Source organism: Carcharhinus amblyrhynchos, chromosome 12, assembly GCF_965287045.1.
Source record: "Carcharhinus amblyrhynchos chromosome 12, sCarAmb.v2.hapA, whole genome shotgun sequence".
Taxonomy (NCBI): Eukaryota; Metazoa; Chordata; class Chondrichthyes; order Carcharhiniformes; family Carcharhinidae; genus Carcharhinus; species Carcharhinus amblyrhynchos.
This window is the reverse complement of record NC_137335.1, coordinates 81,211,161-81,238,139: the sequence shown is the minus strand read 5'-3', so window position 1 is coordinate 81,238,139 and position 26,979 is coordinate 81,211,161. Positions and strand designations below refer to the sequence as shown.

The window sequence follows — 26,979 nt, the reverse complement described above, 5'->3', positions numbered from 1 at the left end:
TTAGTGTCACATTCTGAATCCTATATCTAACAGAAGAGTCTGTGCAGAATTAATTTATAGCATCATGATTTCAATACTTTATAATCAATTTAGCCAAAGCCTCACTTGGCTGAAAGTATGCCCAGGAAAAATAATGCCACCAATAGCTTGCTGTGTAATATTACAACTTATGGAGATACTAGATTTCACTTTTAACAAACAGTGCATTTGTGTTAATTAGGGAAATCAGAAGGCTCGTTGACTGACTGCTCCACTAAAAAATAGTCATAGTGGTGCAAGTGGGTGATAGTCCACATTTCAGTCCTCCCTCTTTCACCAGGCAACCAACCTGACCAAAATGAATCCAGGACACAAATTATACGCTATCTGGGTTTTCACATTCCGTTTAAAGAGTGAAATAATTGTTAATGTACAAATGAGACCGTAAAGTACAAAACCCAATGTAGTGAAGGGGCCAAACACATGTTAACAAGGCAGTCATTATTGGCATATGCTAACTGCGGTGTACACAATCTCGCAATGAAACACCAAAGGATGCCACGATTATCGAACAAGATCGCACTTTGTTTATACAGTACGGAGAGAGAACAACAAAAAACAAGCTTCCAAAAAATTAAAAATGATTTTCTTTTAATATATAAAAGTGGTTGAAAGTTCCTCTCTGGTGTAGCATTCACAGGGCAGTGCAGCTTCATGACTTCATCTTTTTGATGTCTATGGTGGTGTTGACATTAATTTTGAATGAATGCAGTTTTACAAAGGAAGTGTAAAGAGAGCTGAAATCCCTTTGAAGTCCAACATTGCCTTTATGTTTACAAATTCATGTACCTCCAAAATTTCAATGTTCTCCTGATTCTTGTTTTTAAAAATTGAAATATTGAAAAAATTCCAAAGCCCCAAATATTTTCCTACCTCCTTCTCATCCCAACACAAAAAGGATTGCTAGCACAAAACAGTGACTATGATCACACTGTGACATGGTATTTCCATCTTCAAGCATAGACAAATGGCAATCAGTCAAACAGATCACTTTTTAAACACTGCGTTGATGCATATTCAAACCCTCCCCACCCCAACACTCCTTTTCTTAAAACTTTTAAAAAGAAAGGAGTCCTCATTTCTGGTTCCTGTAATATTTCAGTATTGTCCAGTTTGGCTTCTGAAGTTGCATGTTTCTTCATGGAGTGAATCAAAGTACTTCCTGTATCAAAAACCCTATGAGAAAAAGGAATGGACATTTCCAGACGCCAAAAATACCCTCACAATAACAAACTCAATAACAGCCACTTCTTTTTGTCTCCAAGAGCCAGTGTGCTACAATGTAGGGTTCCTGGATTGACTGTTGCTAAAGGGTGTGTGCTTCAGACACACAGTAACCTAGGGTGGCAAACTAAGGCTACATTGTACAATACTCCAGATTTATTTTTATACAATTTCCAGCAATCTCTTGCTATATTTAAAAAAAAATCTCAAGTTCTTTAATTACACAATGACGTCAGGTCTCAGTTGATTCCCAACCATCCCCCACCCCCTCGGGAGCTGCCAGGGTTAATCGGTTTTTGCTTTCTTCCCGTTTTCTTTCTCCTCGTCTGTCGAGTCGGGACGTTTTCGCTTGCTGCAGTCAGCCTGGATTTTCACAGGCCGCGGTTTAAAAGTGATGATAATACAAGTCATGTTGTCACATCCAGTCCCATCTCCTGACGTGTCAGGTGCCAAACACTGATCTAGGAGCTATAAACAAAAGATAAAGGATAGCGATAGTGCAAAAGACAGTTCATAGTATAATTGCAGAGTATAAAATTGGAATTGCCTCTTTAGTCACTGTATGCTAAAACACATTTGATTTTACCCGCATTTTAATGCCCATTTGAAGAGCAGATTGCATTGAAATATATAAAACTCTTAAGCTGTCTTGACAGTGGTTGTTTCTCTGGTTGGAGAGCCCAGAACTAAAGTTTGCAATGAAAAAATTTCTCCTCATCCCGATCCTAAACTCCTTCACCCCTTCAATCTTTGTAATAGACTATCTTCTTCATAAAGTTGGGCAAAAAAACCTCTCCTCACCTCAGTCTTAAGTGGCTTTCCCCCAACTTTAAAACTGTGCCCCCTGGTTCTAGACTCCCCAAACAGAGGAAACAACTTATCTACACCTACGCTGTCTATCCCTTCCATTATTTTGTGGGCTTCAATGAGATCATCTCTCATTCTCCAAAACTCTGGAGAATACAGGCCCAGGATACCATCCCAACCTTCCCCACCCCTTGACTGGTTGGTACACCCATCCTGGCAAACCACATTGTACACCCTCTATGGCAATATATCCTTCCCCAAGTTAAGGGGATCCACGGGCATTCACTCCATTGCAGCAAATAATAGATAACTTTTTTGCAGCCTGGGCTAGAGAAATACTGTAGTTTGGAAAGCAGAATTGTAATTTCTATCTAGTTTTATTGAATCTAGGGACTGAAGGATTTTTCTCCTGATAACACTTGCCAAATACCACTGGATCCTTTCCTGTACAACCAGCAACACTTACCTCTTCAGATATGGATGACAACAACCTCAACTCTCCATTCTCATCCAGCTTGTTGATGCGTTCACCGATGAAATCTACTACTTCCTGGCTGCTCATTACATTCCTGAAAAAGGGAAAAAAAGTTACTGAAACTGCGAGACCTCTTTGTGAGCATCCAAGTGATCTCCAAATCCCAGAAACCATTCCAGATCAAGTCAACAGAACAACTGTTACCGGTACAATGATTCCAGTATCTGGAATTTAAGGCATAGGGAGGGGTAAGGTTCAAGTAGATAGCTTTGCTTTCTTTTGTGAAATACCCAAATTCATGATGAATCCTCAAAGTTTCAGAAAACTAATAGAGCATGGAATAATGGACTTGTTTGGCTTTTTTGTGTTTGCATAGATTTTGAGACCTCAAGAATAGGTCTGCTCTCTCTATCAACCAGGAACATTAGGAGACTCCAAAAAAAAAGCAGAAGAAAATATAGTTCTGTACATGTTCAAAATCGTGAAAAATTTCAACTTGGGTCACCAATCTCAGTTCATTGCTGACAGAAAATCAGCACAAATACCACATGCAAAACGGTGTCTGCTAGTAAATGTGACAGATAATCACATTAAGCCTTACAATATTTTATTCCGAAGTCAAAACAGCATTTTTTTCATGGTAAAATTTCTTAAAATGTATTTTTGTTTTCTCAAGCACTGAACTCTTCCCGTGTGGGAGCCCAGTGTCAGAGATGCACCCAGATGATGCTGAGTATTCAATGCAACTTTGCAAACAACCCTTTACTCTCAAGCCTGTTGGCATCTCATCCCTAAGTGATCTGGCTTCTGAATTCTGCCAGAAAATATTAATAAGTGAAAATCTGTGAATACTGAGAGGTTAAGCTGATAGAACACAACGGAGTTAACAGCTGAAACGAAAGAGTTAAAACACGGAACAATCAGTACATCATTGACTTAACAATATAGAAAGCCCAAACAAAACAATCTGTCTCATCAGTCAGATGAAAGAAAAATGTTTGTTTCACTGGCTTCAGCAAAAACAAACTTTCAGGTCGCAAGTATAGATGTGCCCTGGATCACCTGATGACTTTTACCTCCATTTTAAGGTAACTTTTTGAGTTTTCAAAAATGCATCATCTCTCTCCCCCCTCGGGCACCATCCAAGAGGATGCTGATGATCATGGAGCTCCATGTTAATCTCTAGATGATTAGATCATCCTTCTTGGTGGCCCATTCGTCCAGTTTGAGAGGTTCTTTAAAAAGATTGTTCTTCGTCTACCATGATCTTTCCCATCACAATCGGACTTCCCAGATCATGATTACTTAAAGTGCATCCAAGAGATTCCAACTGTCTTCACCTGTTCAGCAGTTTTTTTGGTCTCAGATTTTACCAGCATTTTTTTGTTGGTCGAAGAGTATTTTCACTATTCAAACTGAAATTTGGCAAGAAAACACACAGCTGAACACACAGCTGCCTGACCCCTCTTTTAAACTTCAGAAAATCACACAACTTGACAAGCAATGCAAGTTCAAATACAAGGTAATTTTTAAAATATTGGCTCTCAGACCAGTGCAAAGTGAGTCTGCAGGAGGGCCTGAAGCTATCAGAATTTAGCTGCATTTGGTAACTTCAATCATTTCTATGACTGCATCCTTCTGGATGTTAGTTGACTGGGGTTTCTGCAAGTGCTGTTGATCAGGACATCAGGAGGACTCCAGCTTCTCCTTCAAATACTAGACTGGGGCTTCAAAGCTCATTTGAACTGGCAGGTGAGATTCAAGCTTTCAACTGATTAATGACACCATTAACAATGCAGCACATACCCCATCACACTAGAGCATCAACCACAATTATGTGCTTAATCCCAAGGTTGAAACTTTGACCCACAATCTTCTGATACTGAATGAATGCTACCAACTAAGCTGTGTGGAAATCCGACCACAAGGTCACAGCTGTTAGCGGTCTCATTTGATGTTCACTAAAACACTGGACAACAACAGGAACACTGAAGTTGTTGTTCCATTCTCCAGCTCAGTGGTATTGAGTTGTGACATTGTTAGTTGATCTGACTTTGAGTATAGGTCCTGGATTGAACTGTGGCAATGAGGGTCTATAAAGTTTAGCATTATATTGCAAGGCACCTAACCATCAAATCATCAAAAACATTGGGTACTTTTCAGTTTCTGCCAAATACACAGCTGAGGCATTTGCTCAATAATCTAGAGCTAAGCCTAACTCCATGAGAGACGGTTCCATCAAACACTTTCTATCACTTCATCTCCTCCTTCTCAACTCAGCACAAAAAACAAGTGAACCTGAAGCTTCATTAAAATCATAAATTCAACAAATTAGTACTTACCATATACCGTCACATGCAATCACCATGAAGTCATGGTCATCATTTAGTGTCAACACCTTGAGGTCAGGTAGTGCTGAGATCATCTGTTCCTCTGGAGGGAGATTCTTATTCCTCTTGTAGAAATGATCACCTGTAAGAACAGTCACAAATCACTCAGAGAACACTCATTCGTTTCTGTAGAGTGATTTCAGGCCAGGTATTAGAGCACTGTACCAACCTATAGAAACCTGGTAACACAAACTAAAAGCAGGAGTAGGCCATTTGGCCCTTCGAGCCTGCTCCGTCATTCATTCTGATCATGGCTGATCATCGAATTCAATATCGTGACCCCCGACTTCCCTCCCCCATATCCCTTGACCCCTTTATCCCCTAGAGCTACATCTAATTTTTTCTTGAAATCAGGCAATGTTTTGGTCTCAACTACATTCTGTGGTAGTGAATTCCAGACGTTCACCACCCTCTGGGTGAAGAAATTTCTCCTCACTTCAGTCCTAAAAGGTTAACCCCTTACATTCAAACAATGACCACTAGTTCTGGACTCCCCCACCATTGGGAACATTCTTTGTGAACCGAGCCTGTCTAACCTTGTTAGAATTTTATAAGTTTCCATGAGATCCCTTCTCATTCTTCTAAATTCCAGTGAATATAATCCGAACCGATTTAGTCTCTCCTCCTTTATGACACCAAAGTCAGAGGAGTGGTAGATAGTGAAGAGGGGTGTCATAGTTTACAGAGAGACTTGGACAAGTTGCAGAGGTGGGCCGAGAGGTGGCAAATGGAGTTTAATGCAGAAGAGTGTGAGGTAATTCACTTTGGCAGGAATAACAAATGTGTAGAGTATAGGGCTAATGGTAGGACTCTGAATAGTGTTGACGAACAGAGGGATCTAGGTGTATATGTGCATAGATCCCTGAAAGTTGGAAATCAAGTCGATAAGGTTGTTAGGAAGGCATACGGTGTCTTGGCGTTTATTGGTAGGGGGATTGAATTTCGGAGCCGCAACATCATGTTGCAACTGTACAAAACTCTGGTGCGGCTGCACTTGGAGTACTGCGTACAGTTCTGGTCCGCACATTATAGGAAGGATGTGGAGGCATTGGAGAGGGTGCAGAGGAGGTTTACCAGGATGTTGCCTGGTATGGAGGGAAGGTCCTATGAGGAGAGGCTGAGGGATTTGAGGTTGTTTTCGTTAGAAAGAAGGCGGCTAAGAGGAGACCTTATTGAAACGTACAAGATGATTAGAGGTTTAGATAGGGTGGACAGTGATAGCCTTTTTCCTCGGATGGAGAAAGCTAGCACGAGGGGACATAGCTTTAAATTAAGGGGTGGTAGTTATAGGACGGATGTCAGAGGTCGGTTCTTTACCCAGAGTGTGGTAAGGGTATGGAATGCCCTGCCTGCTGCAGTTGTAGATGCGCCAAGTTTGGGGGCGTTTAAGAGGTCTGTGGATAGGTTTATGGATGGAAAGGGAATGGTTTAGGTTAGAGGGTCATTGCTTTTTTCTTAATTGGTCAGCGCAACATCGAGGGCCTGTTCTGCGCTGTAACGTTCTATGTTCATGTGACAGACCTGCCATCCCAGGAATCAGGCTGGTAAACCTTCGCTGTATTCCCTCTACAGCAAGGGTATCCTTCTCAGATTGGTAATTATTGCACATATTGAAGGGGTCATTTTCTCATAAGCAACATTAATTGGAAGCTGGAAGTGAAGTCACCCACCAACTCTTAATCAAATTTTAAACATTTTAACAAGCAGGAAGTGCTACGCTCAGTACATACTGGGCAGGAAACAAAGCTTCCAAGTGAGTAATACTCAAAAGGAAGATGTATAGTACAGAAAGAGATTATTCCTCTGTGCTGATTAGAAAGTTGCAAAAGACAGAAAGCTTCATTGAAAAAGGGCAACATTTAACTGATGGACCATTTAGAATATTAACCTTGTAGTAGCAGGAAACCCTTCACACTCTGCCACTTTCTCTAACCCACACACGAAAGTTGTTAGCAAACATGAACAGACTGCTTATCTTGGTGAATAAATATAGACACGCACTAATTCCGCCTTCTATTGTTCAGCGTGACTTAGTTTGGCACAGGATCATCTCAGGGCATAACTCAATAGTGTATAAAAGATGTTTAAAATCATATACAAGTGAATAAGCTTCGCCACAAAATTTTCCACTTGGGTGGGCAAGGGATAAGATAAATAATCAAGGAAAATGTAATAATTGCAAGGTTCTCCAACCACTCAGCAGATCAAAGTAACAAAATTGTTTATTCAAACCAAACTTTGTACAAAAGAGGATGACGAAAACTACCTTACTCCTCAACTTCCTTGGTGTCAACTACCAGAGTCAACTGCCACTCTCCAACTGTCGCTCCACACTCGGGCTTGTCAATCGTGCTATCACATCTCCCTCCCCCTTTAAGTTCTTTACAATCCTATTTATGAACAGACAACTATTTACAAAATTAAACAATTTTTTAATAATAATTTTTAAAATAACACAATACAATCTCAAAATTTCAATCCATCAGGAGACATCTGAATTTTCTGAACACCTCAGTTCTCTGGCCAGCTTTGCCTCAGTTGAGGTAGCAATCCGTGGTTTCATTTCAGGAGGTGTAGTCATGCAGATGTCTGCTCCAGTTCCCATTGAAACAATACAGGGTCCTCCTTCTAAAAATAACCAGTCTCACAAACCTTGGCATTATTGGAGGAACAGTGGTAGGTGCTAATGGATCAGCCTGCTCTGCCTGTATTGCTTTAGTTTTTCTCTTTCTTATGTGGTCTTTGTTTTGGTTAGCTCAGTTGGCTGGATGGCTGATTTGTGATGTGGAGCAATACCAACAGTGTAAGTTGAATTCCTATACTGGTTAAGGTTATTCATGAAGACCACCTTCTCAGCCACGCCCCTCAAGTTAAACCACCACCAGTCAGTTCTCCCCTCAAAAGGGGTGAGTTAGCCTATGGTCATGTGGAACTATGGCATGTTTCCTTACTTCCCTTCCTTGGAGGTCAACCAGATAGGACACCAGGCCCGTTTCTGTTATAATCTTCCTGGGAACCCAGGGAGGACCAACCTTCCAAACGAATTCCAAGTAATTTGATCCATTACCCTTAATTGCAATATCCCTTTTGTTCACATTGTTTCATTTCCACCTTCCCTGCGAACTTGGGGAACACTAGTTCAAGTGTAGTCCAGAGGTACCTCCCCATTAGTAGCTCTGCAGAGGATAGTCCCATAGTAATGTACAGTGCCATCCTGTAAGTGAAAAATCTAGCCACCTTCAATCATACTGGTGAGCCCAGCTGTTTTCTCATCACTGACTTGAATGTCTGGACAGCACTTTCTGTTAAGCCATTGGAGGCACAGTAATGGGGTGCCCTGAACACATTTTATTCTGTTATTTTGCATAAAATGTTGAAACTGTTTCTGTAAAGGCAGTGCTGTTGTCAGAGGCCAAAAATTCTGACAAGCCACACATAGCGAAAGTTTGTCGTAGTTCTTCAACTGTTGTAGATGACTTTGTTGCTCTTATTTCAAGCCAATTGGAATGGGCATCAATAATTAGGAACATATCCCCAAAGAGGAACCTGTAAATACACGTGTAACCATGTCCAAAATTGGCCAGGCCACTGCCACTAGTGCAAGTGAGCCAAAGGAGGCAGTGTCTGATGTGACATTGAGCACAACACCTGATTAGATTCTTCAATATTCTTATCAATGCCTGGCCCCAAATATAAACTTCTGGCGAGCATCTTCATCTTGATCTGACCTGGGTGAGCATTGCTCCTTTTGCTGGGTCACGAACCACCACTATGGACCCCCCACAATAACACAGTCTATAATGCTGTTCATTTTTGCAGAGTTGGAAAGGCTTGTATTGGCCAACTTGTCAAAGTGTCATCCATGAAGAACTATATGTTTTACTGTGGACAGGACTGAGTCGCGAAGTCCAATTCCGAATCTGCTACAACAATACCGGCAGTGTTTCCAATTGAGGGATAGCACTACTCGTGGTACTGGGGGTGGTGAAAAGGTTCGAGGCAGTGGAAGGTAACTCAGGGCATCTGTGTTTGATATTTTGGCACCTAGTCAGTGTTGAAGCACGTAGTTGTATGCTGCTAGAAATAAAGCCCACTGCTGAGATCTGGCTGATGTAAGAGGAGCAATTGGCTTGTCCTTGCGAAATAACCCTAATAATGACTTGGGATCAATGATGATTGTGAAGAGATATCCATATACACACTGGTGGAATTTTTAATTCTGGTAATTGTCTCTCAATTGGGGAGTATTTTCTCTCGGCATCAGTTAATGTTTGTGATGCAAAAGTCATGGGCCATTCTATGACGTCTTCCATTCTTAGACAACTCTGCCCCTATGCCAACTGTCGAAGTATTGCACCTTAGGGGTTATCTCTCCGGGTTGAAATGGACTAGCAAATCAGAAGATTGTAAAGCAAACTTAACTTTCTTGAAGGCTCCTTTCTGCGACTCTCTCCAATACCAACATTGATTTTTTTTTAAAAAAAGCAACGGTGCCAATAATGATGATGGATTTGGCATAAACTGGCCATAGTAAATTTGCCTTGCCCAGAAAAGATTTCAGTTCTGACATGTTCAGAGGTGTTGGTGCTTCCTTTATAGCTTTTACTTCTTCTTCTAGAGGCCGTAGGCCCTTGCAGTTGACTTTAAATCCAAGATAAATTACCTTGTGGGCTTGAAACCTACACTTCCCTCCAAGTCTCATCCCGCTTCTTTGAATTTCTTTAGTATATCTGAGATTTGCCAAATGCACTTTTTGGGAAATTCCTGTGATTAAAACATCATCTGGATACATTAATACTTTGGGTATATCTGAAGGGAACCGGGAATACTGAAATAAATCCTTGTGGTGTTAATCATTTCAAATCATCTTGACTCTTCATCAAAGTGGAAACAGCTGGATCTGCGAGGGACACACTGTACTGAAGAAGCAGGCTGAGTTTGAAAAATGCTCAGCAGTTTACAATCTATATTAATGACTTGGATACAGGGATAGAAGGTACTATAACCAAATGCTAAAGTAGGAGAATAGCAAGTTGCAATAAGGAAATAAGAAATTCACAAAATGAATATAGAGGTGAGTGGGCCAAAATGTAACAGATGGAACTTAACGTGGATAAGTGTGAGGCACTCCATTTTAGTCGGAAAAATGGAAAGGCAACTTATTTTCTAAATGGAGAGACACGTCAGGTGCTTTGGTGCAGTGAGATCTGGGTGTCCTCGTGCATGAATCACAGAAAACTAGTATGCAGGTACAGCAGGTAATAAGGAAAGCAAATGGAATATTGGCATTTATTGCTAAAAGAATAGAGTTATAAAAGTAGTATTCCTGCTTCTGTACAAGGCATTGTACACCTGGAGTACTGTGTATAGTTTTGGTGTCCTTATTTAAGGAAAGATGTACCGGCATTGCATTAGAGGCAGTTCAGAGGAGGTTCAGTACATTGACTGGGGAGATGAGGGGTTTATTTTATGAAGAGCGATCGAGCAGTTTAAGTCTGTACTCTCTCCATTTAGAAGATCTAATTGAGGTATACAAGATGATAAAAGGTATTGACAAAATAGACGTAGAGCAGGTGCTTCCTCTCGTGGGCAATCTAGAATAATAGGTCATAATGTTAGGATAAGGGGCATCCTATTTATCCCAGAGTAACTTGAGAGTGCCTCTCGCTGTACTTAATTGCCTGAGCTATTTCCATGGCTTTAAGAAAATCTTATCCTTTGCCAGCAGCCTTTTCTGTAGGCTTATGCCATTTATGCCGCAAACTAATTTGTCTTGCAGCCAGATGATCCAAATTCACATGACTGCCAATTTTCTTAGTCTTGCCATGTATGTTGCAATTGGCTTCCTTGGGTTCCTTACAGCAGAGTTAAACTTAAAATGCTGCATGATGATAGATGGTCTGGGGTTACAATGATCCTCTACCAATGTTACTCGCTGGTCAAAACACTGCATCCAGAATATCTGGGGATGTTAAATTCTAACTTTTAAGTCTAGAGTCCCCATACACTGTAAGCAGAATGACTTTTTGCTAAAGCTCTCCTGTAATTTCATTCATGGCAAAGAAATAAATGAGTTTTTCAATGTATTGAATGCAGTGTTCAGACTCTGGGTCAAAAGGATTGATTTTGTCCAAAAAGGGGCATTATTTTTCAGTTACTATTGCTGCAGAGATATTCTTTAAAAAAATTTCGAAGACACTCCATCCCTCACTTCCAGGAGTGAAGGTAATTCCAATTTACCACATCGGCAATGTCACAATTGCACACTTCAACAACTACTGTGCAGCTGAAAGTAACAAAATTGTTTATTCCAACCAAACCTTGTACAAGGGACGATGACAAAAATCACCTTACTTAACTCCCCAGGGGTCAACTCTTGGACTCACATCCAACCACTACATAGCCTGCTCTGTCACACTACAACAGAAAGTTGCGTGAAACGTCAAGTTGACCCGTTTGTTTTATTTAAAAAATATTTTACTTTCAGAAAGTTCTTCCAACTTGAATAATGCACATTCCTTTGCTGTAAGCACTTAAAAGGCTCAACCAAAACTACTTAAAGATATGAAAGGTCAGCCTCTATACACCAGACTACAAGAACTCTTAATATCTGGTGGCATCCCTGTCCTTCCCCCAAGTCTGAGCTTTCAAACTGGACTGAAAATGATAGCAATAAATTTCTCATTAGGCAGCAAGCAAAATCTCTTACTTTAAGTCTTTAACTTGATACGGAACCATTACAAGGTGATAAACAGAATAAAAACCACAAAGGAGGAAGTTGCAAACTTGCAATTTTAAGTGGTTCTGTAGGCATTTTGTAAAAAGTTATCAATATTTCTTGTTCAGTATATAGTTGGGAGAAATAATACTTTTAGGAGAAATAAAAATTACCTATTGCTCGAGAGAGGTTTAACCCGCCATTGACTCTCCCATCCAAAGTAACTTTCCCACCAGCGTTCTTGATCCGGGCCAGTTCCACTTCATCTTCTGGTTTGTGGTCATAGGACATGTCAATCGCCTTGCCACTCTCCGAAACAACACACCGGGAATCTCCAGCATTGGCCACTATCAACTGCTTCCCTCGGATCAGTGCTACAACAGCTGTTGTACCGCTGTCAGAGCCAGGCTAGGAATCAAATACAATTCAATGATCAATGCTTTCAACTACCAATGGACAGCAAAGTGGCACTAATGTTCTGGGTAAAATTGTTTTAAGTGTCTATTGGTTCTTAATATGGGATCCAGTGAAACTTACAGGATAGCTTAAAATATAACATTTAACAGCCTGTATCCAGCGACCAATGCCCTCTACAGTCCAGCCAAAATGAAGTTCTGGCATTGTTATATGACAGAGGTGTCCTAAGAAAATAATCTCAGAACTTAAAGATCACTTGCTCTGAACGCAATGTTAGTTAGGGATTGTCCAACTATGCATATAAATATGAACAATTTTCAGTTTTGTTTGGCATTTAGCATCAAGAACACACCAGGTTCAGTGCCACTGACAGGTATCCTAAATATGCATAAACCTGCTTGTACAGTGTCAAAATGGAATAAAATTAGCCAGTCTAAATCTTGATTAGAAAAAGCCAATCTATATCTGGCATCCAAATCAAAATAATTTTTATTGACCCTGGATCTGGACTGAACAGAAGTGCAACTGTGCAATATGCAGCTAGGATAGCATTAGGTTTGATATGGCACGATGGCCACATGTGCAAACCACCTCCCCTGCACTAACGTAAATTGTTTAACCAAGACTCTCATCAATAATTACTCTTTGGACAAAGGTCTGAGGGCAGTAATATCTGTTGAACCACACAGAGCCACAACAGCGAGATACATAACCGATGGCAGGGGCAATAAGAGCTTTCCTATTTTCTGCCATCATGCCACAGAACAACATTGAAGTCCTTGACTCATATACATTTAAATGTTTGAAATTCATTACAGTGAATTTCAGATTAGCACAGGGGGCAACATTATGTTCATTTCCAGTTTATGAGGAACACCTGCAAGATTATGCCCACCTCCTCTTTACCATCCATTCCAGGCAACATAATGTCATCTTCCTCTTCTGCATCGTCACTGTCATCTTGCTCTTCTTCCTCTTCCTCCTCATCCTCACCTTCCTCCTCCTCTTCGCTGCTGTATTCCTCCTCTTCACTGCAATCCTGCCAATGAAAGAATTAATAAAGCACATAGAAAAGTTCCTGTTGTCAGCAGTATAATATAGCCAAATTATTGATAAATAATTCTTAAATATGAAAAATAAATTGCGCTAAAGATTTGCATTGATACAATACTTTTCATGACCAGCAGACACCTCAAAAGCCTATGTAACTGTTGGGATATAGGAAATGGGGCAGCTAATTTGTGCATGGTTAACTCCCACAAAAAGCAGATTATCAGATTGACCAGATAATCTGTCTTTGTGATGTTGATGGGGAATAATTATTGTAAGAAGTCTCATAACACCAGGTTAAAGTCCAACAGGTTTATTTGGTGGCACAAGCCACTAGCTTTCAGAGCGCTGCCCCTTCATCAGGTGGGTGGGAGTTCTGGTCACAAACAGGGCATATAAAGACATGAACTCAATTTACAAAATAATGGCTGGAATACGAGTCTTTACAGGTAATCAAGTCTTAAAGATACAGACAATACGAGTGGAGAGAGTGTTAAGCACAGGTTAAAGCAATGTGTATTGTCTCCAGCTGGGACAGTTAGTGAGATTTTGCAAGCCCAGGCAAGTCAGGGGCTTGCAAAGTGTGACATGAACCCAGCCTCCCGGGTGAGGCCGTCCTCATGTGTGCGGAACTTGGCTATCAGTCCCTGCTCAGCGATTCTGCGCTGAGTCGTGAAGGCCACCTTGGAGAATGCTTACCTGAAGATCAGAGGCTGAATGCCCGTGACCGCGGAAGTGTTTCCCAACAGGAAGAGAACACTTTTGCTTGGTGATTGTTGAGCGGTATTCATTCATCTGTTGTCGTAGCGTCTGCACGGTCTCCCCAATGTACCATGCCTTGAGACAGTCTTTCCTGTAGCAGATTGGGTAGACAACATTACCCAAGTTGCAAGTGTATGTATCGTGTACCTGGTGGATGGTGTTCTCACATGAGATGATGGCATCCGTGTCAATGTTCAGGCACGTCTTGCAGAGGTTGCAGTGGTAGAGTTATGTGGTGTCGTGGTCACTATTCTCCTGAAGTGGGTAGTTTGCTGCAGACAATAGTCTGTTTGAGGTGGTGCAGTTGTTTGAATGCAAGAAGTGGGGGTGCGGGGATGGCCTTGGCGAGATGTTCAAGTTCATCAACATATCGGATCATCAACACGGATGCCATCATCTCGTGTGAGAACACCATCCACCAGGTACACGGTACATATACTTGCACCTCAGCCAACGTTGTCTACTTGATAGGCTGCAGCAAAGGATGTCCCAAGGCATGGTACATTGGGGAGACCATGCAGTCGCTACGACAACAGATGAATGAACACCACTCGACAATCACAGGCAAGACTGTTCTCTTCCTGTTGCGGAATACTTCAGCAGTCATGGGCATTCCATCTCTGATCTTTGGGTAAACATTCTCCAAGGCGGCCTTCACGACACACGACGGCACAGAGTCACTGAGCAAGGACTGATAGCCAAGTTCCGTACACAAGGACAGCCTCAACTGGGATCCTGGTTCATGTCACACTATCTGTAACCCCATGGCTTGCCTGGACTTGCAAAATCTCACTAGCTGCCCTGACTGGAGACAATACACATCTCTTTAACTTGTGCTTAACCCTCTCTCCACTCACACTGTCTGTACCTTTAAGACTTGATCACCTGTAAAGACTTGCATTCCAACCATTATTTTGTAAATTGAGTTTGTCTTTATATGCCCTGTTTGTGAACAGAACTCCCATTCACCTGATGAAGTGACAGTGCTCTAAAAGCTAGTGGCTTGTGCTACCAAATAAACCTGTTGGACTTTAACCTGGTGTTGAGACTTCTTACTGTGTTTAACCCAGTCCAACGCTGGCATCTTCACATCACAAATAAATATTAGCCAAGACACTGGGGATAATTCCTCAAAATCTTCTTTGAAATAGTGCCATGGGATTTTTTTACTCCCACCCGAGTGTAGGTTTGATTTTGGTTTACATGTACCGAGATACAGTAAGTATTGCTTTGCGTGCTCTCTATACAAATCATATGGGGTATCAATTTTAACGTTTCATTAGAAAGATGGCACCTCTGGCAATGCAGTAAACCATCAGTACTGCACCGAATGTCAGCTTTGATTTTTGTGTTCAATTGCTGGAGTAGAGCTTCAACTCACAACCTCTTCACTCAGAGGTTAGACTGCTGCCAACTGAGCAATCCCCAGTCAAATTCGACATAGCCAGCTAATTTCAGAGCTAATCGCTCAATACTCTTCCTCACTCATGGAACAGAATAACTCCAAATTATTTATTTGGTTTAGATAAATTCATGACTCAAGACTAAGTTTTATTTATGTATTAACGTTGGTACTCAAAACAGTAACAAGGGTTATTTATAACATTGTTATATTTCCCTTCCAATATACACAGAAATGAAAGTAACATTACCAGTGCTGATCCAGTTATCAATACAGTACGCATTTCAAATTATTCCCAAAAAACTTAGAGGTTTGGCCTATTAGGCAACATGTAATATAAACACAACATTGATACAAGTTAGATCCCATATCTGATGCATATGTAGTACAGATTATTAATCAAGAGTCTACGAACTATTTCAGATCTCCTGCTCATACTCCGCATCATTCAATATTGATCTCAATGCTTAACTTTTGCAAATAACTCATTTCCTTTAAAATGGAAGCCTAGACCCTGATTCAACAGACAAATTCTACAATCTAATCACCTTTAATTTGCACATCAACCAGTGGAACTGATCGCACTCTATATCTTATGATGCAGAACTTTTATCAAATCAACTTTAGTCACGTCAGCTTACAGTAAAATAAACCACAATTTCTCAAGTCACTTTTTGTAATGAATTCCTCGTCTTTAAAATATCAACTTTCCATTCGGTTTGTATACAGGCCACTTCAAAACAAGACATGATGCTTCAACTGTCCTGTAATGAAGGTCTTCTACAATTTCAAAATTATCTCCACAATTCTACATTCGACACGCTCAGATACAAATCTATTGATTCAATTTATCTCTATTTTTGGCCCAAATCGCTCTGCTACCTGCAAATGATGTGGGAATGCCGGCGTTGGACTGGTGTAAACACAGTAAAAAGTCTGACAACACCAGGTTTTAGTCCAACCGATTTGATAATACTCAAGCTTTCGAGGGGACTGCCTCTTCGTCAGGTGAATGGAGAGTTCTGGCCTCAGACAGAGCATATAAAGCACAGACAGTCTGTGCTTTATATGCTCTGTCTGAGGCCAGAACTCTCCATTCACCTGACGAAGAGGCAGTCCCCTCGAAAGCTTGTGAGTATTATCAAATAAATCGGTTGGACTAAAACCTGGTGTTGTCAGACTTTTTACCCGCAAATGACCCATGTATCTGCATACCAAGGTCTAACCATCCCTATTCTTGTGTCCAAAATATGTTATTTAATTTCCTTACTTTGAACTGGAACTGTTATTTCTCCCCGCCTCGTCAATCTATTTATCCTCACTGTACGATATTCCACAGTGCTCCACCATTTTCTCTTTCAACATCAAGAGCCATTAGCAAATTTTTCCCTTTGCCTCCATTATCAAGACTTATCACCATGTACAGCAGAGTGTCCAAAAAGGCCCTTCTGGGTTGCTTCCACATCTTTCCAATCCATAAACTTCCTTTTACTTTTCTATACTTACTATCCAACAATCTGCACTCTATTTACATGCCCAGGGCCTCCATAGTAAGTTTCTAACAAGGGCACTTTATCAATTTTTTTTGGAAATCCATTGAAGCTACATCAACCTTATCCAAACATTCTTGTTGAATCATAGATAGCTATAAGAAAGCATATATCCCCTTAGCAGTTCCAAAGGACCAAAAAAAAAAGGTACAACAGCTGTGGCAACTGACAAAAGCAGTCCAATTTCCACATATTAAGATGATATAAATCTGGATAAAGAGCAGGTCTAGAAATTCTATTATTAGAATGCCAATAGGAAAAGATTCTTGCAGCAATTGTTTACTGAACATCTCAACCTGTTCCCTTGTTGTACAGCTAAAGGGTTCAAGTCAGTTTCTTTTAGCTCTGCTACACAAGAGCTACTTGTGTAGCAGAGACAAATGTGTCTCTTTGAAATAAGCCCACAACATGAATGCACCTTCTTTGGAAGGAGATGAATTTTTACTTTCAAATATGGAGTTTGCTATCCACAGCAAGTAAAATATGAAATTAGGCATAACAGATGTCTGTAAACTGTCCAACAATTTTTCACAAGAACTGACAGTGAGTTCCTCCCCCGCCCTTCCCTTGTCAGCGTGGGTTTCCACGGATTGCTCCAGTTTCCTCCCACAGTCTGAAAGACGTGCTGGTTACATGGATTGACCCAAACAGGCACCGGGGTGTGGCGACCAGGGGAATTTCACAGCAATTTCGTTGCACTGTTAATGTAAGCCCACTTGTGACTAATAAATAGACTTTATTTTTATATCCATTCAGATCGAAAGATAGCTCCAGCCCTGCAAGATTCTGCATTTAAGTAACAATTGCCCAAAGGTAACTGATTTAATCTCACAGCTGCTACTCCAGAATGCTGAAGATGCTACAGACTAGGAAAATACCAGTCTGACCAGTCCATACTGGTTAATTGATATTGCCAGAGACGTGTAGGTGTGTGTACACAATGATTGTATTAGCCTATCACAGCATACATGTGCAGAATGACAGTGTATTAGAAAGCCGTCAGTACCAGTGGAACTATAATCTGGCATAAGTTGTCTTTTCTGAAAAGTAGGGCAAAAAGGGAACAAATGGAAGACAAAAAGCAAAAGACACAAGTCAAAACACTGATCACAATGCTTTAACTTTGCATCATTTGATTTATCGCAAGGATCTAAGTAATTTCATCCATAGTTAACTCAGGTTATCACATCTTAATAAAAAAGGTTTAGGGTACTACTTACTCTCATACAAATAAGAAGTTGGGAATTTTCTTCAAATTAAGAGCTTTTTGGGTGTGGAAGGTAGTGGTTCAGACAGGCACTGAAACACTAGAAAAACTTCTCTCTTGGTAATTAAAACATTCCATGCTTTGCAATCTAGTTTCTATCACAAAAGCAGCTACAGCACATCTTAAAGCCCAAAGCCAACAGGATAATACTGAGCAAAAGCTGCTTTTCCCTCAGGGCCCAAATACTCTTGCCTTTACCAAGGACTGGACTGGCAGTCAAAGAAGTATTTTCAATTTCTAATTCAAGCCCTTAGCAATGGCTCAAAGAATTCTCATTAAGAAAACTGAAGAAATTAAATAGCTACCTCTTCACTGTCCTCCTCTTCTGCTTCTTCAGACTCATCCTCACTATCCTCAAAGAAGACTGACTTGGCTGCCCGTTGTGATTTGGCAGATGACGAGCAGGATGGTCCAGCATCAGCTGTGGATGATGATACAACAGCCTCTTCAGAGGTGCCCTTGCTGGCTTTGGCAGCTTCTTTATCTGACCCAGATCCAGTAGTGCTATCCCCACTTGCCAGTCCAGCCTCTTCACTACCGCAATCCGAACTTGAAGAGATCCCAACAGTCTCCTCTGATTTCCCATTTTTGTTCTTTATCTCACTCATGCCCACTTCACTGCTCTCCAGCTCTCCATTAATCTCCTTGTCAGTTTTGCTTTTATCTCCATCTTTGGGCAGCAGTTTCTTCACAGTGGGGGAAGTTTTGCTCTTTGCATGTTTGGCACTATTCTGATTTTGTCCATATCGGGTGAGTAACTCTTCAATTGTCATTGTAGCCTCTTCATGTAAAAGTGCAGCCTCCTCATGGTCAACTGAAACAAAAAGAAACAAAGAAAGTCTATTGAACTATACAGGGGTGGGCATTTTTTTTTATCAGTTACAAATGGGCTGAAGAAGTTGGTATTAAAATACTGGGGAGAGAGGAATGCAGTTACCATACATGTATTCTCATAATCTGATCCAAATAGAAAAATACCCCATCCAAAATAACCTAACTTTAATTTGATGGCAATTTGCATTAAAGTTATCGAGCAAAACTCTAGTTTTACACCAGATATAATCCACAAGTAAATTTAGCTTGTTTTTTATCGCTACTGGGGTGCATATCTATACACTATCTTCTGCTTCTTCAGCAGTGGTTATTAAATTTCCTCCCTTTGGATTTATTGCCTCTCACTGTATCTAATGCCTTGGGATATTTTGAAGACTTTTAAAATCAACACTGCAAGCTTACATTTCAGAGCATCAGAAGGGAAGGCTGCCATTTAAAGATTACAACACTGCAGGTGAACAGCATAAGTTACAAATCAGCTGAGATGAATGCACCGCTGGGTGTGCTATCTTCTTCAAAACTGTGTTGTCAAAAAAGAGAAGTAAGCTGGAAGGAAAATGAATTCCAGGTACAACTAGATTCCGCATTCCCATTTTCAGATTACAGTAAACTTCCGATTTTCTCTTGATACTTTAGACTCTAAAGAATTTCCAAAGTAGCCTCGCTGCAAGTCCATTTAGCGCAAGATAAAATCTTGATAAGAGTTAAAACACATACTGGTTGCCAACCAGGGGGTTATGTTTAAAATTATGCCCTCCTGGCCTTCATTAGAGGGGGATGCAAAGCATTTTGGTGGCTGGCACTTACATAGAATCCCTACAGTGCAGAAGGAGGCCATTTGGCCTATCTAGTCTGCACTGACAACAATCCCATCCCTATCCCCCCAAATTCACCCTGCTAACCCTCTAACCTACACATCCCAGGGCACTAAGGGGCAATTTAGCATGGCCAATCCACTTAACCTCACATCTTCGGACTGTGGGAGGAAATCAGAACACCCGGAGGAAACCCACACAGACCCAGGGAGAACATGCAAACTCCACACAGACTGACCCAAGGCTGGAATTGAACCCAGGACCCTGGAGCTGTGAGGCAGCAGTGCTGACCATTGTACCACCGTGCCGCCCACTTGAATCAATGCTCTCTAAAAGTAACCAGCTAATTTGGAATAAACATGGTTGCAAATTATTTTCAAGTGTTACTCAAAAAGGTATATCACCTTCTGTCGTTCATTTAAGATTTGGAGAGAACCTTTGAAACTTAGTGGGAGAATTCCTGAGACACTTTCAAGATATCACCAATTCTATCAACATTCATCCTGGAAACTTGGAAGATGTCATGTCAAAAGAACAAGGGTGGTGCCATGCCACATTAGATGAGTTATGAAAAGAAAAGAAGTGCTTGGTCATTAGTAAAAGGTAAGGGGTCCATAAGAACATCGGAATTAGGAGCAAAAGTAGGCAAATTCAACCCTTTGAGCTTACTCTGCCATTCAGTCAGATCATGGTTGATCTCTCCCTAGTCTCAAATCCACCTCTCCACTTGTTCCCCATATCCCTTCTGTTTATGCAATTCGTGAACATAGACACCAGATCCCGCTGCCCGGATGCACTCTGAATCTGATTTCCCTTTAGGTAATAATTTGCCTTTTTTTTGCCCAAAAAGAAAACGTTGCATTTATCCACATTAAACTGTCAAATTATGGCCCATTCTCCTAGCCTATCTATATCTGTCCGTAAAATCTTTATATCCTCTTCACTGCCTGCTTTCCCACTTACTTTAGCATAATCCGCAAATTTTGCTATGTTACACCCTGTCCTGCTTGCAGGTTTATGTAGATGGTAAAGATTGCGGCACCCGGCTTGTTACATTTCGCCAGCTATTTATTCCCAACACTCCTCAATCCAATTTGGTACTCTAACTCCCAATCCTTTGCGATCTCACGCTCTGGATCAATCTTTTATGTAGCACCTTGTCAATCATCTTCTGGAAGTCCAAGTATACCACATCCACAGGTTCCCTACTATCCATCTGTTGGTTATGCTCTCAAAGAACTCAAGCAAGTTTGTCAAGCATGACTAATTCTTTATACAAGCATGCTGTCAATGGTGGATTGAGCTTTGCCTTTTCAAATGCACATTCATCTCCTCCTTAATGATTGATTCCAGCAACTTCCCTCTTGGTTTGCAGAAGGAATAGAAGGATAAGGCCAGGAGCAGCACAGCTGCTGCAGGAGCGGTACAGGAGAGTGATTCATTCTATCCTACAGGACATCCCTCATCCACTGATCTCCTCCAGGAGGATATGCTGTGCCATGGTGGAGAACTTTTGACCTAAGGCATCCTAACTCTGCCAGCCTAATCCAATGCCTTCATTAGAAGTGGGTGGGTGGACTCCACGTATTGTGTCTAACTGGCGCCGGACATGGTTCTTTCAGCAATTCTAGACAAGTTTAATTTATGGTGCGCAGGCGGGACCAAATTGCATCCTAAAATCAAGACATTCAAATAGGTATGTAATATTAATACAACATTCATTTAAGACCTTTCATCCTCTCACCAAATAATCACAACAATCTTACACACAAGTCTACAAAGCAAGTAAAAATGATTGGAATGCTGTAAAACACAGCATACGTGAGATACTTATTAAATCATTCCAAAATGCAGCTATGATCTATAATCACCTGTATATCACCCTATCTCAGATTTAAAAAGCCATCTGTTGGCTTGGTGGAAAGTTATTTACAGTCCTGGTTATTTTCCAGTTGAAGAAAAATTTACATGCACGCCATTATAGTTTACTGAAATCTGAGTGACAACTCCGATTGCAGTAAATGAGCAAAAAAAAAGTTTTACAACTTGTGGGCTCAGTACATCAATGTAGCAAAAAGAAACATCCTTTTCATTGTTCTTATAAACAAACTATAATCTCACGAGAAACACATTATGTACAAGGAATCTACTCGAAACAAAAGTTTTTAAATTGCTGATGATTGATTTAACACCTCACTTCAGCTAATACTATTTTAAATTGGAATGCAGTATGAGTGCATGATGAAAGAATTACTTCGACTTAATACTTCAGGGTGAAGATCCCTTGTAATTTGAATTAATACAGCAGAACTGTTGCACCAAGCTGATTTACAGTAAAATCCACGCTCAAAATGACAAATTAAACATTTAAGATGGCCTCTCATTACATTTGTATATGTCTCATTCCTTTCAATTGTGGTTGCTCTTTCAAATTTTATCTTTGAAGCAGAGAGTGAGGAAGGAAACAACAGAGAAAAGATAAAATTGTTGTAACTAATGTATGTTTCTTCAAACAAGTGCAGTCTGGGTTTGCAATAAATTAAAGCACAAGGGACACAGTTAAAACTGAATTGCTTAAGATCACTGTTTATGCATTCTGGTCCTTGGACATCAGAAGCAGGAAACTGATTTTAATCACTGTGCATTCTGTATAGGATATGGACATCGGAGGCTAGATCAGCATTTGTTGCCCATCTCTATTTGCTCTTGACAAGTGATGGTGAACTCTCTTCTTGAACCACTGTAGTCTATGTAGTGCAGGTGCACCCACAGTGCTGGTAGGAAGGGACTTCCAAGATTTTGACCCAGCAATACGGGTGAAGGAACAGTGATCTAGTTTCCAAATTAGGATGCTGTGTGGGGTAGTAGGGGAACTTGCAGGTGGTGGCGGTATGACAGAACTTCAATGCTTACAAATTAATTTTATTTTTTGGAATTTGAGCTGTCTCATTTCCGTCCCATTTAAAAATCAGTTCACTTCCAACTTACCATCATCTTCATCAGCAACTTTCTCGCTATCATCCTCCTGAGGTCGGCCTGCAATCTGGGCAAGTTCCTTGATCACTAGTTCCTCTGTAAGCTTGCCATCTATGGACAGAAAGGCATCCTCCAGCGCCTTGAATTCAAAAAGAAATCAAGAAATCTTAAAACCAAGTTACGCTTTCTGAATACCAGTCATAAGAAAAATAATACATATAACTGAGCATGAAAAAGGACTTCCCTTTGTGGCGATGCAAGAGAAAATAAAATCTGACAAACTGGACTCATTGTTTCTGTCTAACCTCATTGCATTATCCTTCAAAAGAACATTCTAAAATTTTATGGAAATTACTCCTGCACACATCTACTGAAACCACACACTACTGGACAATTCAGGAAGGCAATGGTGAGAAAGGAGGACCAACCAAGTTTAGCAGTAGCAGAGTTGCCATGGTGTCAGACATTGAGAGTTTAACACCAGGATTTGCACACATTAACTAAGTCAACGCTTCAGTTCGCCTCTCAGCGACCCTCATTGGCATTCCTGTGGTCAATAAAGATCTTGGGAAACATTGAAAAAAAAGAGTCTTACTCATGTCTGGGTCAAAGTCCATTCCTCAAATCAACAGCAACAAAACAGTTAACTGGCCATTCATCTCTTTGGCTGGTTATGTGACAAAAGTGGGTTGCTCTGACTAATGACAAAATAGAGGTGTCTGTTACTTCAAAAAAAATGTATCAGTTGTGATCTAAACAAATATGAATATGAATCCAAATTCTTCCAATGTAGCATTAGCTTTGTTAATGCAACAGATGTACTTCTTTTAATATTAAAAAACAATATTTTGAAAATTATCCCTTTTTCTCACAAGTGAGGCAAGCTTTAATGAATTCTCTTATAATAGTAGATAAAATGATAGATACCAGATCTGTAACTTGACTTCCACACAATTACAATGTCATAAAAAGGCACTTAGTAAAAAAAAATCCTAATCTTTTCGTTTGAAACTGAGTACAGCACCATACAACTTGTATTTATATGGTGACTGTCCCATTAAATGTCACAGGACACTTCAATGGAATATTCTAAAACAAAGACAAGATAGTTAACCAAGTCACACAAGGAGAAATTACTAAAAATAAGTGTGGGGTGGGGATCACTGGTAAAATGTATGAAATATGATTGTACTTCAGAGCATGGGAAAGATTAGCGGAACTGATGTCATCTACATTCTAGATGCCCTTGAGTTTATATAACTCTTCAGCATCACCTGGTGGATGGAATAGCAAACTGCCAGAACGGAATGGCCTTATACAATTGATCTCAAGAAGCTGGAACATATTTTTCTTCCAAAGATTGCTTTCTTTTAGACTATCTGGTCCCATTCCATTCCTACCCACGTCAGTTTTCTTCCTGACCCTCCCCTCCCAATTCCACAAGGGTCAATTGCTGAGATGATCCCTTTCCTTTAAGACAAGCATCTAGCTACCCAGTTGGTATACCATCTATGAACAGCTATGATTTAGTGAATCTTTGTACTCAAGGTGAGCTATTGGGGGACAGAATATTTACCTATTCCAGCATTACAAGTGAAAAAGGACTTTTATTCAGGTATTAAAGAACTCAAATATGGTCCATATTGGGCCCAAATAGTCAGAGATATTATCCTGTCAGCCCAAGTCAAAATTCAAACCAACTCCCAAAGGATGGAAAACCCAGTCACCTCGCTAACGTTCACCAAATCCAGGTTGAGATGAATAACTTGACAACCACAAAAACTAGCAGGCTTGAGGGGAAGCATAGTGGCACAATGGTTAGCACTGCTGCCTCACAGCACCAGGGACCCGGGAGACTATGTATGGAGCATGCACACTCTTCCCGTGTCTGCATGGGATTCCTCCTGGTACTCTGGTTTCCTCCCACAGTGTAAAGATATGTGGGTTGGGTGTGGTACGTGCGCATTGTTATGGGGATAGGTGGGTCTAGATAACATATTGTTGCAAATGTTTAAAGTTTAAGTTGTACCTTCTGCAATTTTCCATTCCTATAAGCCTGTTGGCTCTTAATGACATCAGGCAGGTACTTTGCACAGTACAGTGCGACTTCTTCACCTAAAAGAAACAAAAGATGAGATTTGAATTCTAATCAACATACAATTTATCCTTTGGGAGGGAGGAAAAAGGAATTCAAGAATGCTTGGTTGGAAGTGGGTTGAATAGACATTCGGCTAGAGTTGCAAAAGTAGAGGATATATGGTTTAAATCATAACACAGGCAAGTAATTAAGCCTGTAAGCAGTGAAACCACAGATGTGAATTTCAAGTGTCATAAGTAGACATGTATGGATTGAATATGGGGTCTGAAACCCGGTCATGTACCAATCAACTCAAGAACTGCTTCTTCCCTGTTGCCATCAGACTTCTGAATGGAACTACCTCACATTAAGTTCATCTTTCTCGATATCTTAGCTGTGACTATAACACTACATTCTGCACCCTTTCATTTCCTTCTCTATGAATGGTATGCCTTATCTGTATGGTGCGCAAGAAACAATCAATACTTTTCACTGTATACTAATACATGTGACAATATGAAATCAGGCCTGGTTGAGCAGGACACCCTGATCACACAACATCAAGGGCAGGCCGAACAATTATGTGTGCAGAGCCTACAGACAGGAGGAAAAGGATGGAAATGTAATCCAAGGTTTGCAGTTTCAGACAGACCCAACAGAATGGCTTGAGTCATGGTAATACTGCGCTGCACAAGACCAAATTGTCCAGCAACAGCCAGAGACAAGAAATGTTGCGGAGAAGCAACATTGAATCTCACTGGCATAAATATGCAAACTGAACTTGAACATACGGTATTGTGTGTAAATGAGGATTAAGGCATATAGGATTATGACCACACTAGGGAATCCACCACTGGGGGAAATAGCCTCTTCCATTGGAAAAATACAAAAGTGAGAGACACTGAAAATAACCCATAGGTTGGTCAGCACTTAAAGCGAAACACAAGTTAATTTTTCAAATGTCATGAAGTGTACCATATAAACATGCACATTTTAAAAAATTTCAAATAATTGATTTTTTTGGGTTCCACTTTTACTGAAAGATATTCAAAAATTCCTGAGCTTCAAAATGATACATTAATTTATTTCAACATTCTATCCAGTTAAAGAATTAGATCAATTTAGGTTTCTCCATTTTAATTTTAATGTTGTACAAATTATTGCAACCTTCAAGCTCAGAATTAAAGCTGACACAAATCATCATGATTCAAGCTTTGTACTATAGTCAGCATTTCTACGAACTGCCCAAAACCAGACTTATAATTTCAGCATTGTTTACATTTTCAACACTTGTGCAACTGATCTGGTATTTTCCATAATCAGGTGGCTTCGGTTACAATCTGGAACCTGCAATTTTCCACAGCAAACAATGCTGAGTTAGTATGGCCCAGGATCTTACAATTAACTTATACTACAAGAAGTGGTTTACTGAAAAGTTAAATGGGACTAAGATTCCACGTCAATCCAGAAAGCAGAAAACATAAAGCACGATAACCACTTCACTCTAAAATTAAATAAAAGGAATCAATTGTTTTTGCAGCATTTTTACAGCTAACTCTTTAAATGACAGCACCTTGAATTATGGAAAACACCCGATGAGGTTTAATTTATCCACGTATATCGCCCAAAACTGATCTTGAGCACAATAATTGTTCAGTGAAGGTTTAATCCAAGCAAACAAATCAAATCAAACAATTGAAAAGACAGCCAATTAATGACTTAACACAAATGAAATCAATCCCAAAACGTGTACTAAATTTGCCAAAGCTTTAAGCTGCTAACAAATGACAAAGCTGGTTTCAGGAATTTTCCCTTTTTTTTTCCCCTGTTCAGCTTTCCCAAGAGATTGTATTAGTGGGAGAACTATGTAGGAAGTGTGTAGTCGTGATGCATCAGGTACCAAGATCAGAGGCTGTAATAAGTCAACTTCCTTCCTGGACGCGGAATCAAGACAATGATCACTTCTCAGGTGAAGTAAACCTTTATGTGTCCCCTATTCTGAAGCCATATATTAGTATGCCAAAATTTCCTATGTCCAACAGACACAATCACACATAATAAATGAGCCTGTAAGCAAAAATAATTCCATTGCTCACATTCTCCTACCTCCATGTCCATCATAAACTGCAAACATAGCAGTTTCTTCATCCAAATTAGGGATACAGTTATGGGCATC

General features: G+C 40.3%; 1 protein-coding gene across 1 annotated transcript in view; it reads right to left on the bottom strand.

Moving 5' to 3' along the window:
* Positions 1-613: 613 nt before the first annotated feature.
* The window catches only part of ppm1g (protein phosphatase, Mg2+/Mn2+ dependent, 1G), a 37,531-nt gene continuing 11,165 nt past the window's right edge, over positions 614-26,979 (bottom strand). The window contains exons 2-10 of the mRNA XM_080200827.1: positions 26,910-26,979; positions 24,756-24,841; positions 22,739-22,865; positions 18,407-18,915; positions 12,966-13,109; positions 11,827-12,061; positions 4,888-5,017; positions 2,537-2,639; positions 614-1,731 (exon numbers count right to left, since the gene is read on the bottom strand). Coding sequence (XP_080056953.1) covers positions 1,549-1,731; positions 2,537-2,639; positions 4,888-5,017; positions 11,827-12,061; positions 12,966-13,109; positions 18,407-18,915; positions 22,739-22,865; positions 24,756-24,841; positions 26,910-26,979 — 1,587 coding nt within the window. The 3' untranslated portion in view covers positions 614-1,548. The remainder of the gene's footprint in view (positions 1,732-2,536; positions 2,640-4,887; positions 5,018-11,826; positions 12,062-12,965; positions 13,110-18,406; positions 18,916-22,738; positions 22,866-24,755; positions 24,842-26,909) is intronic.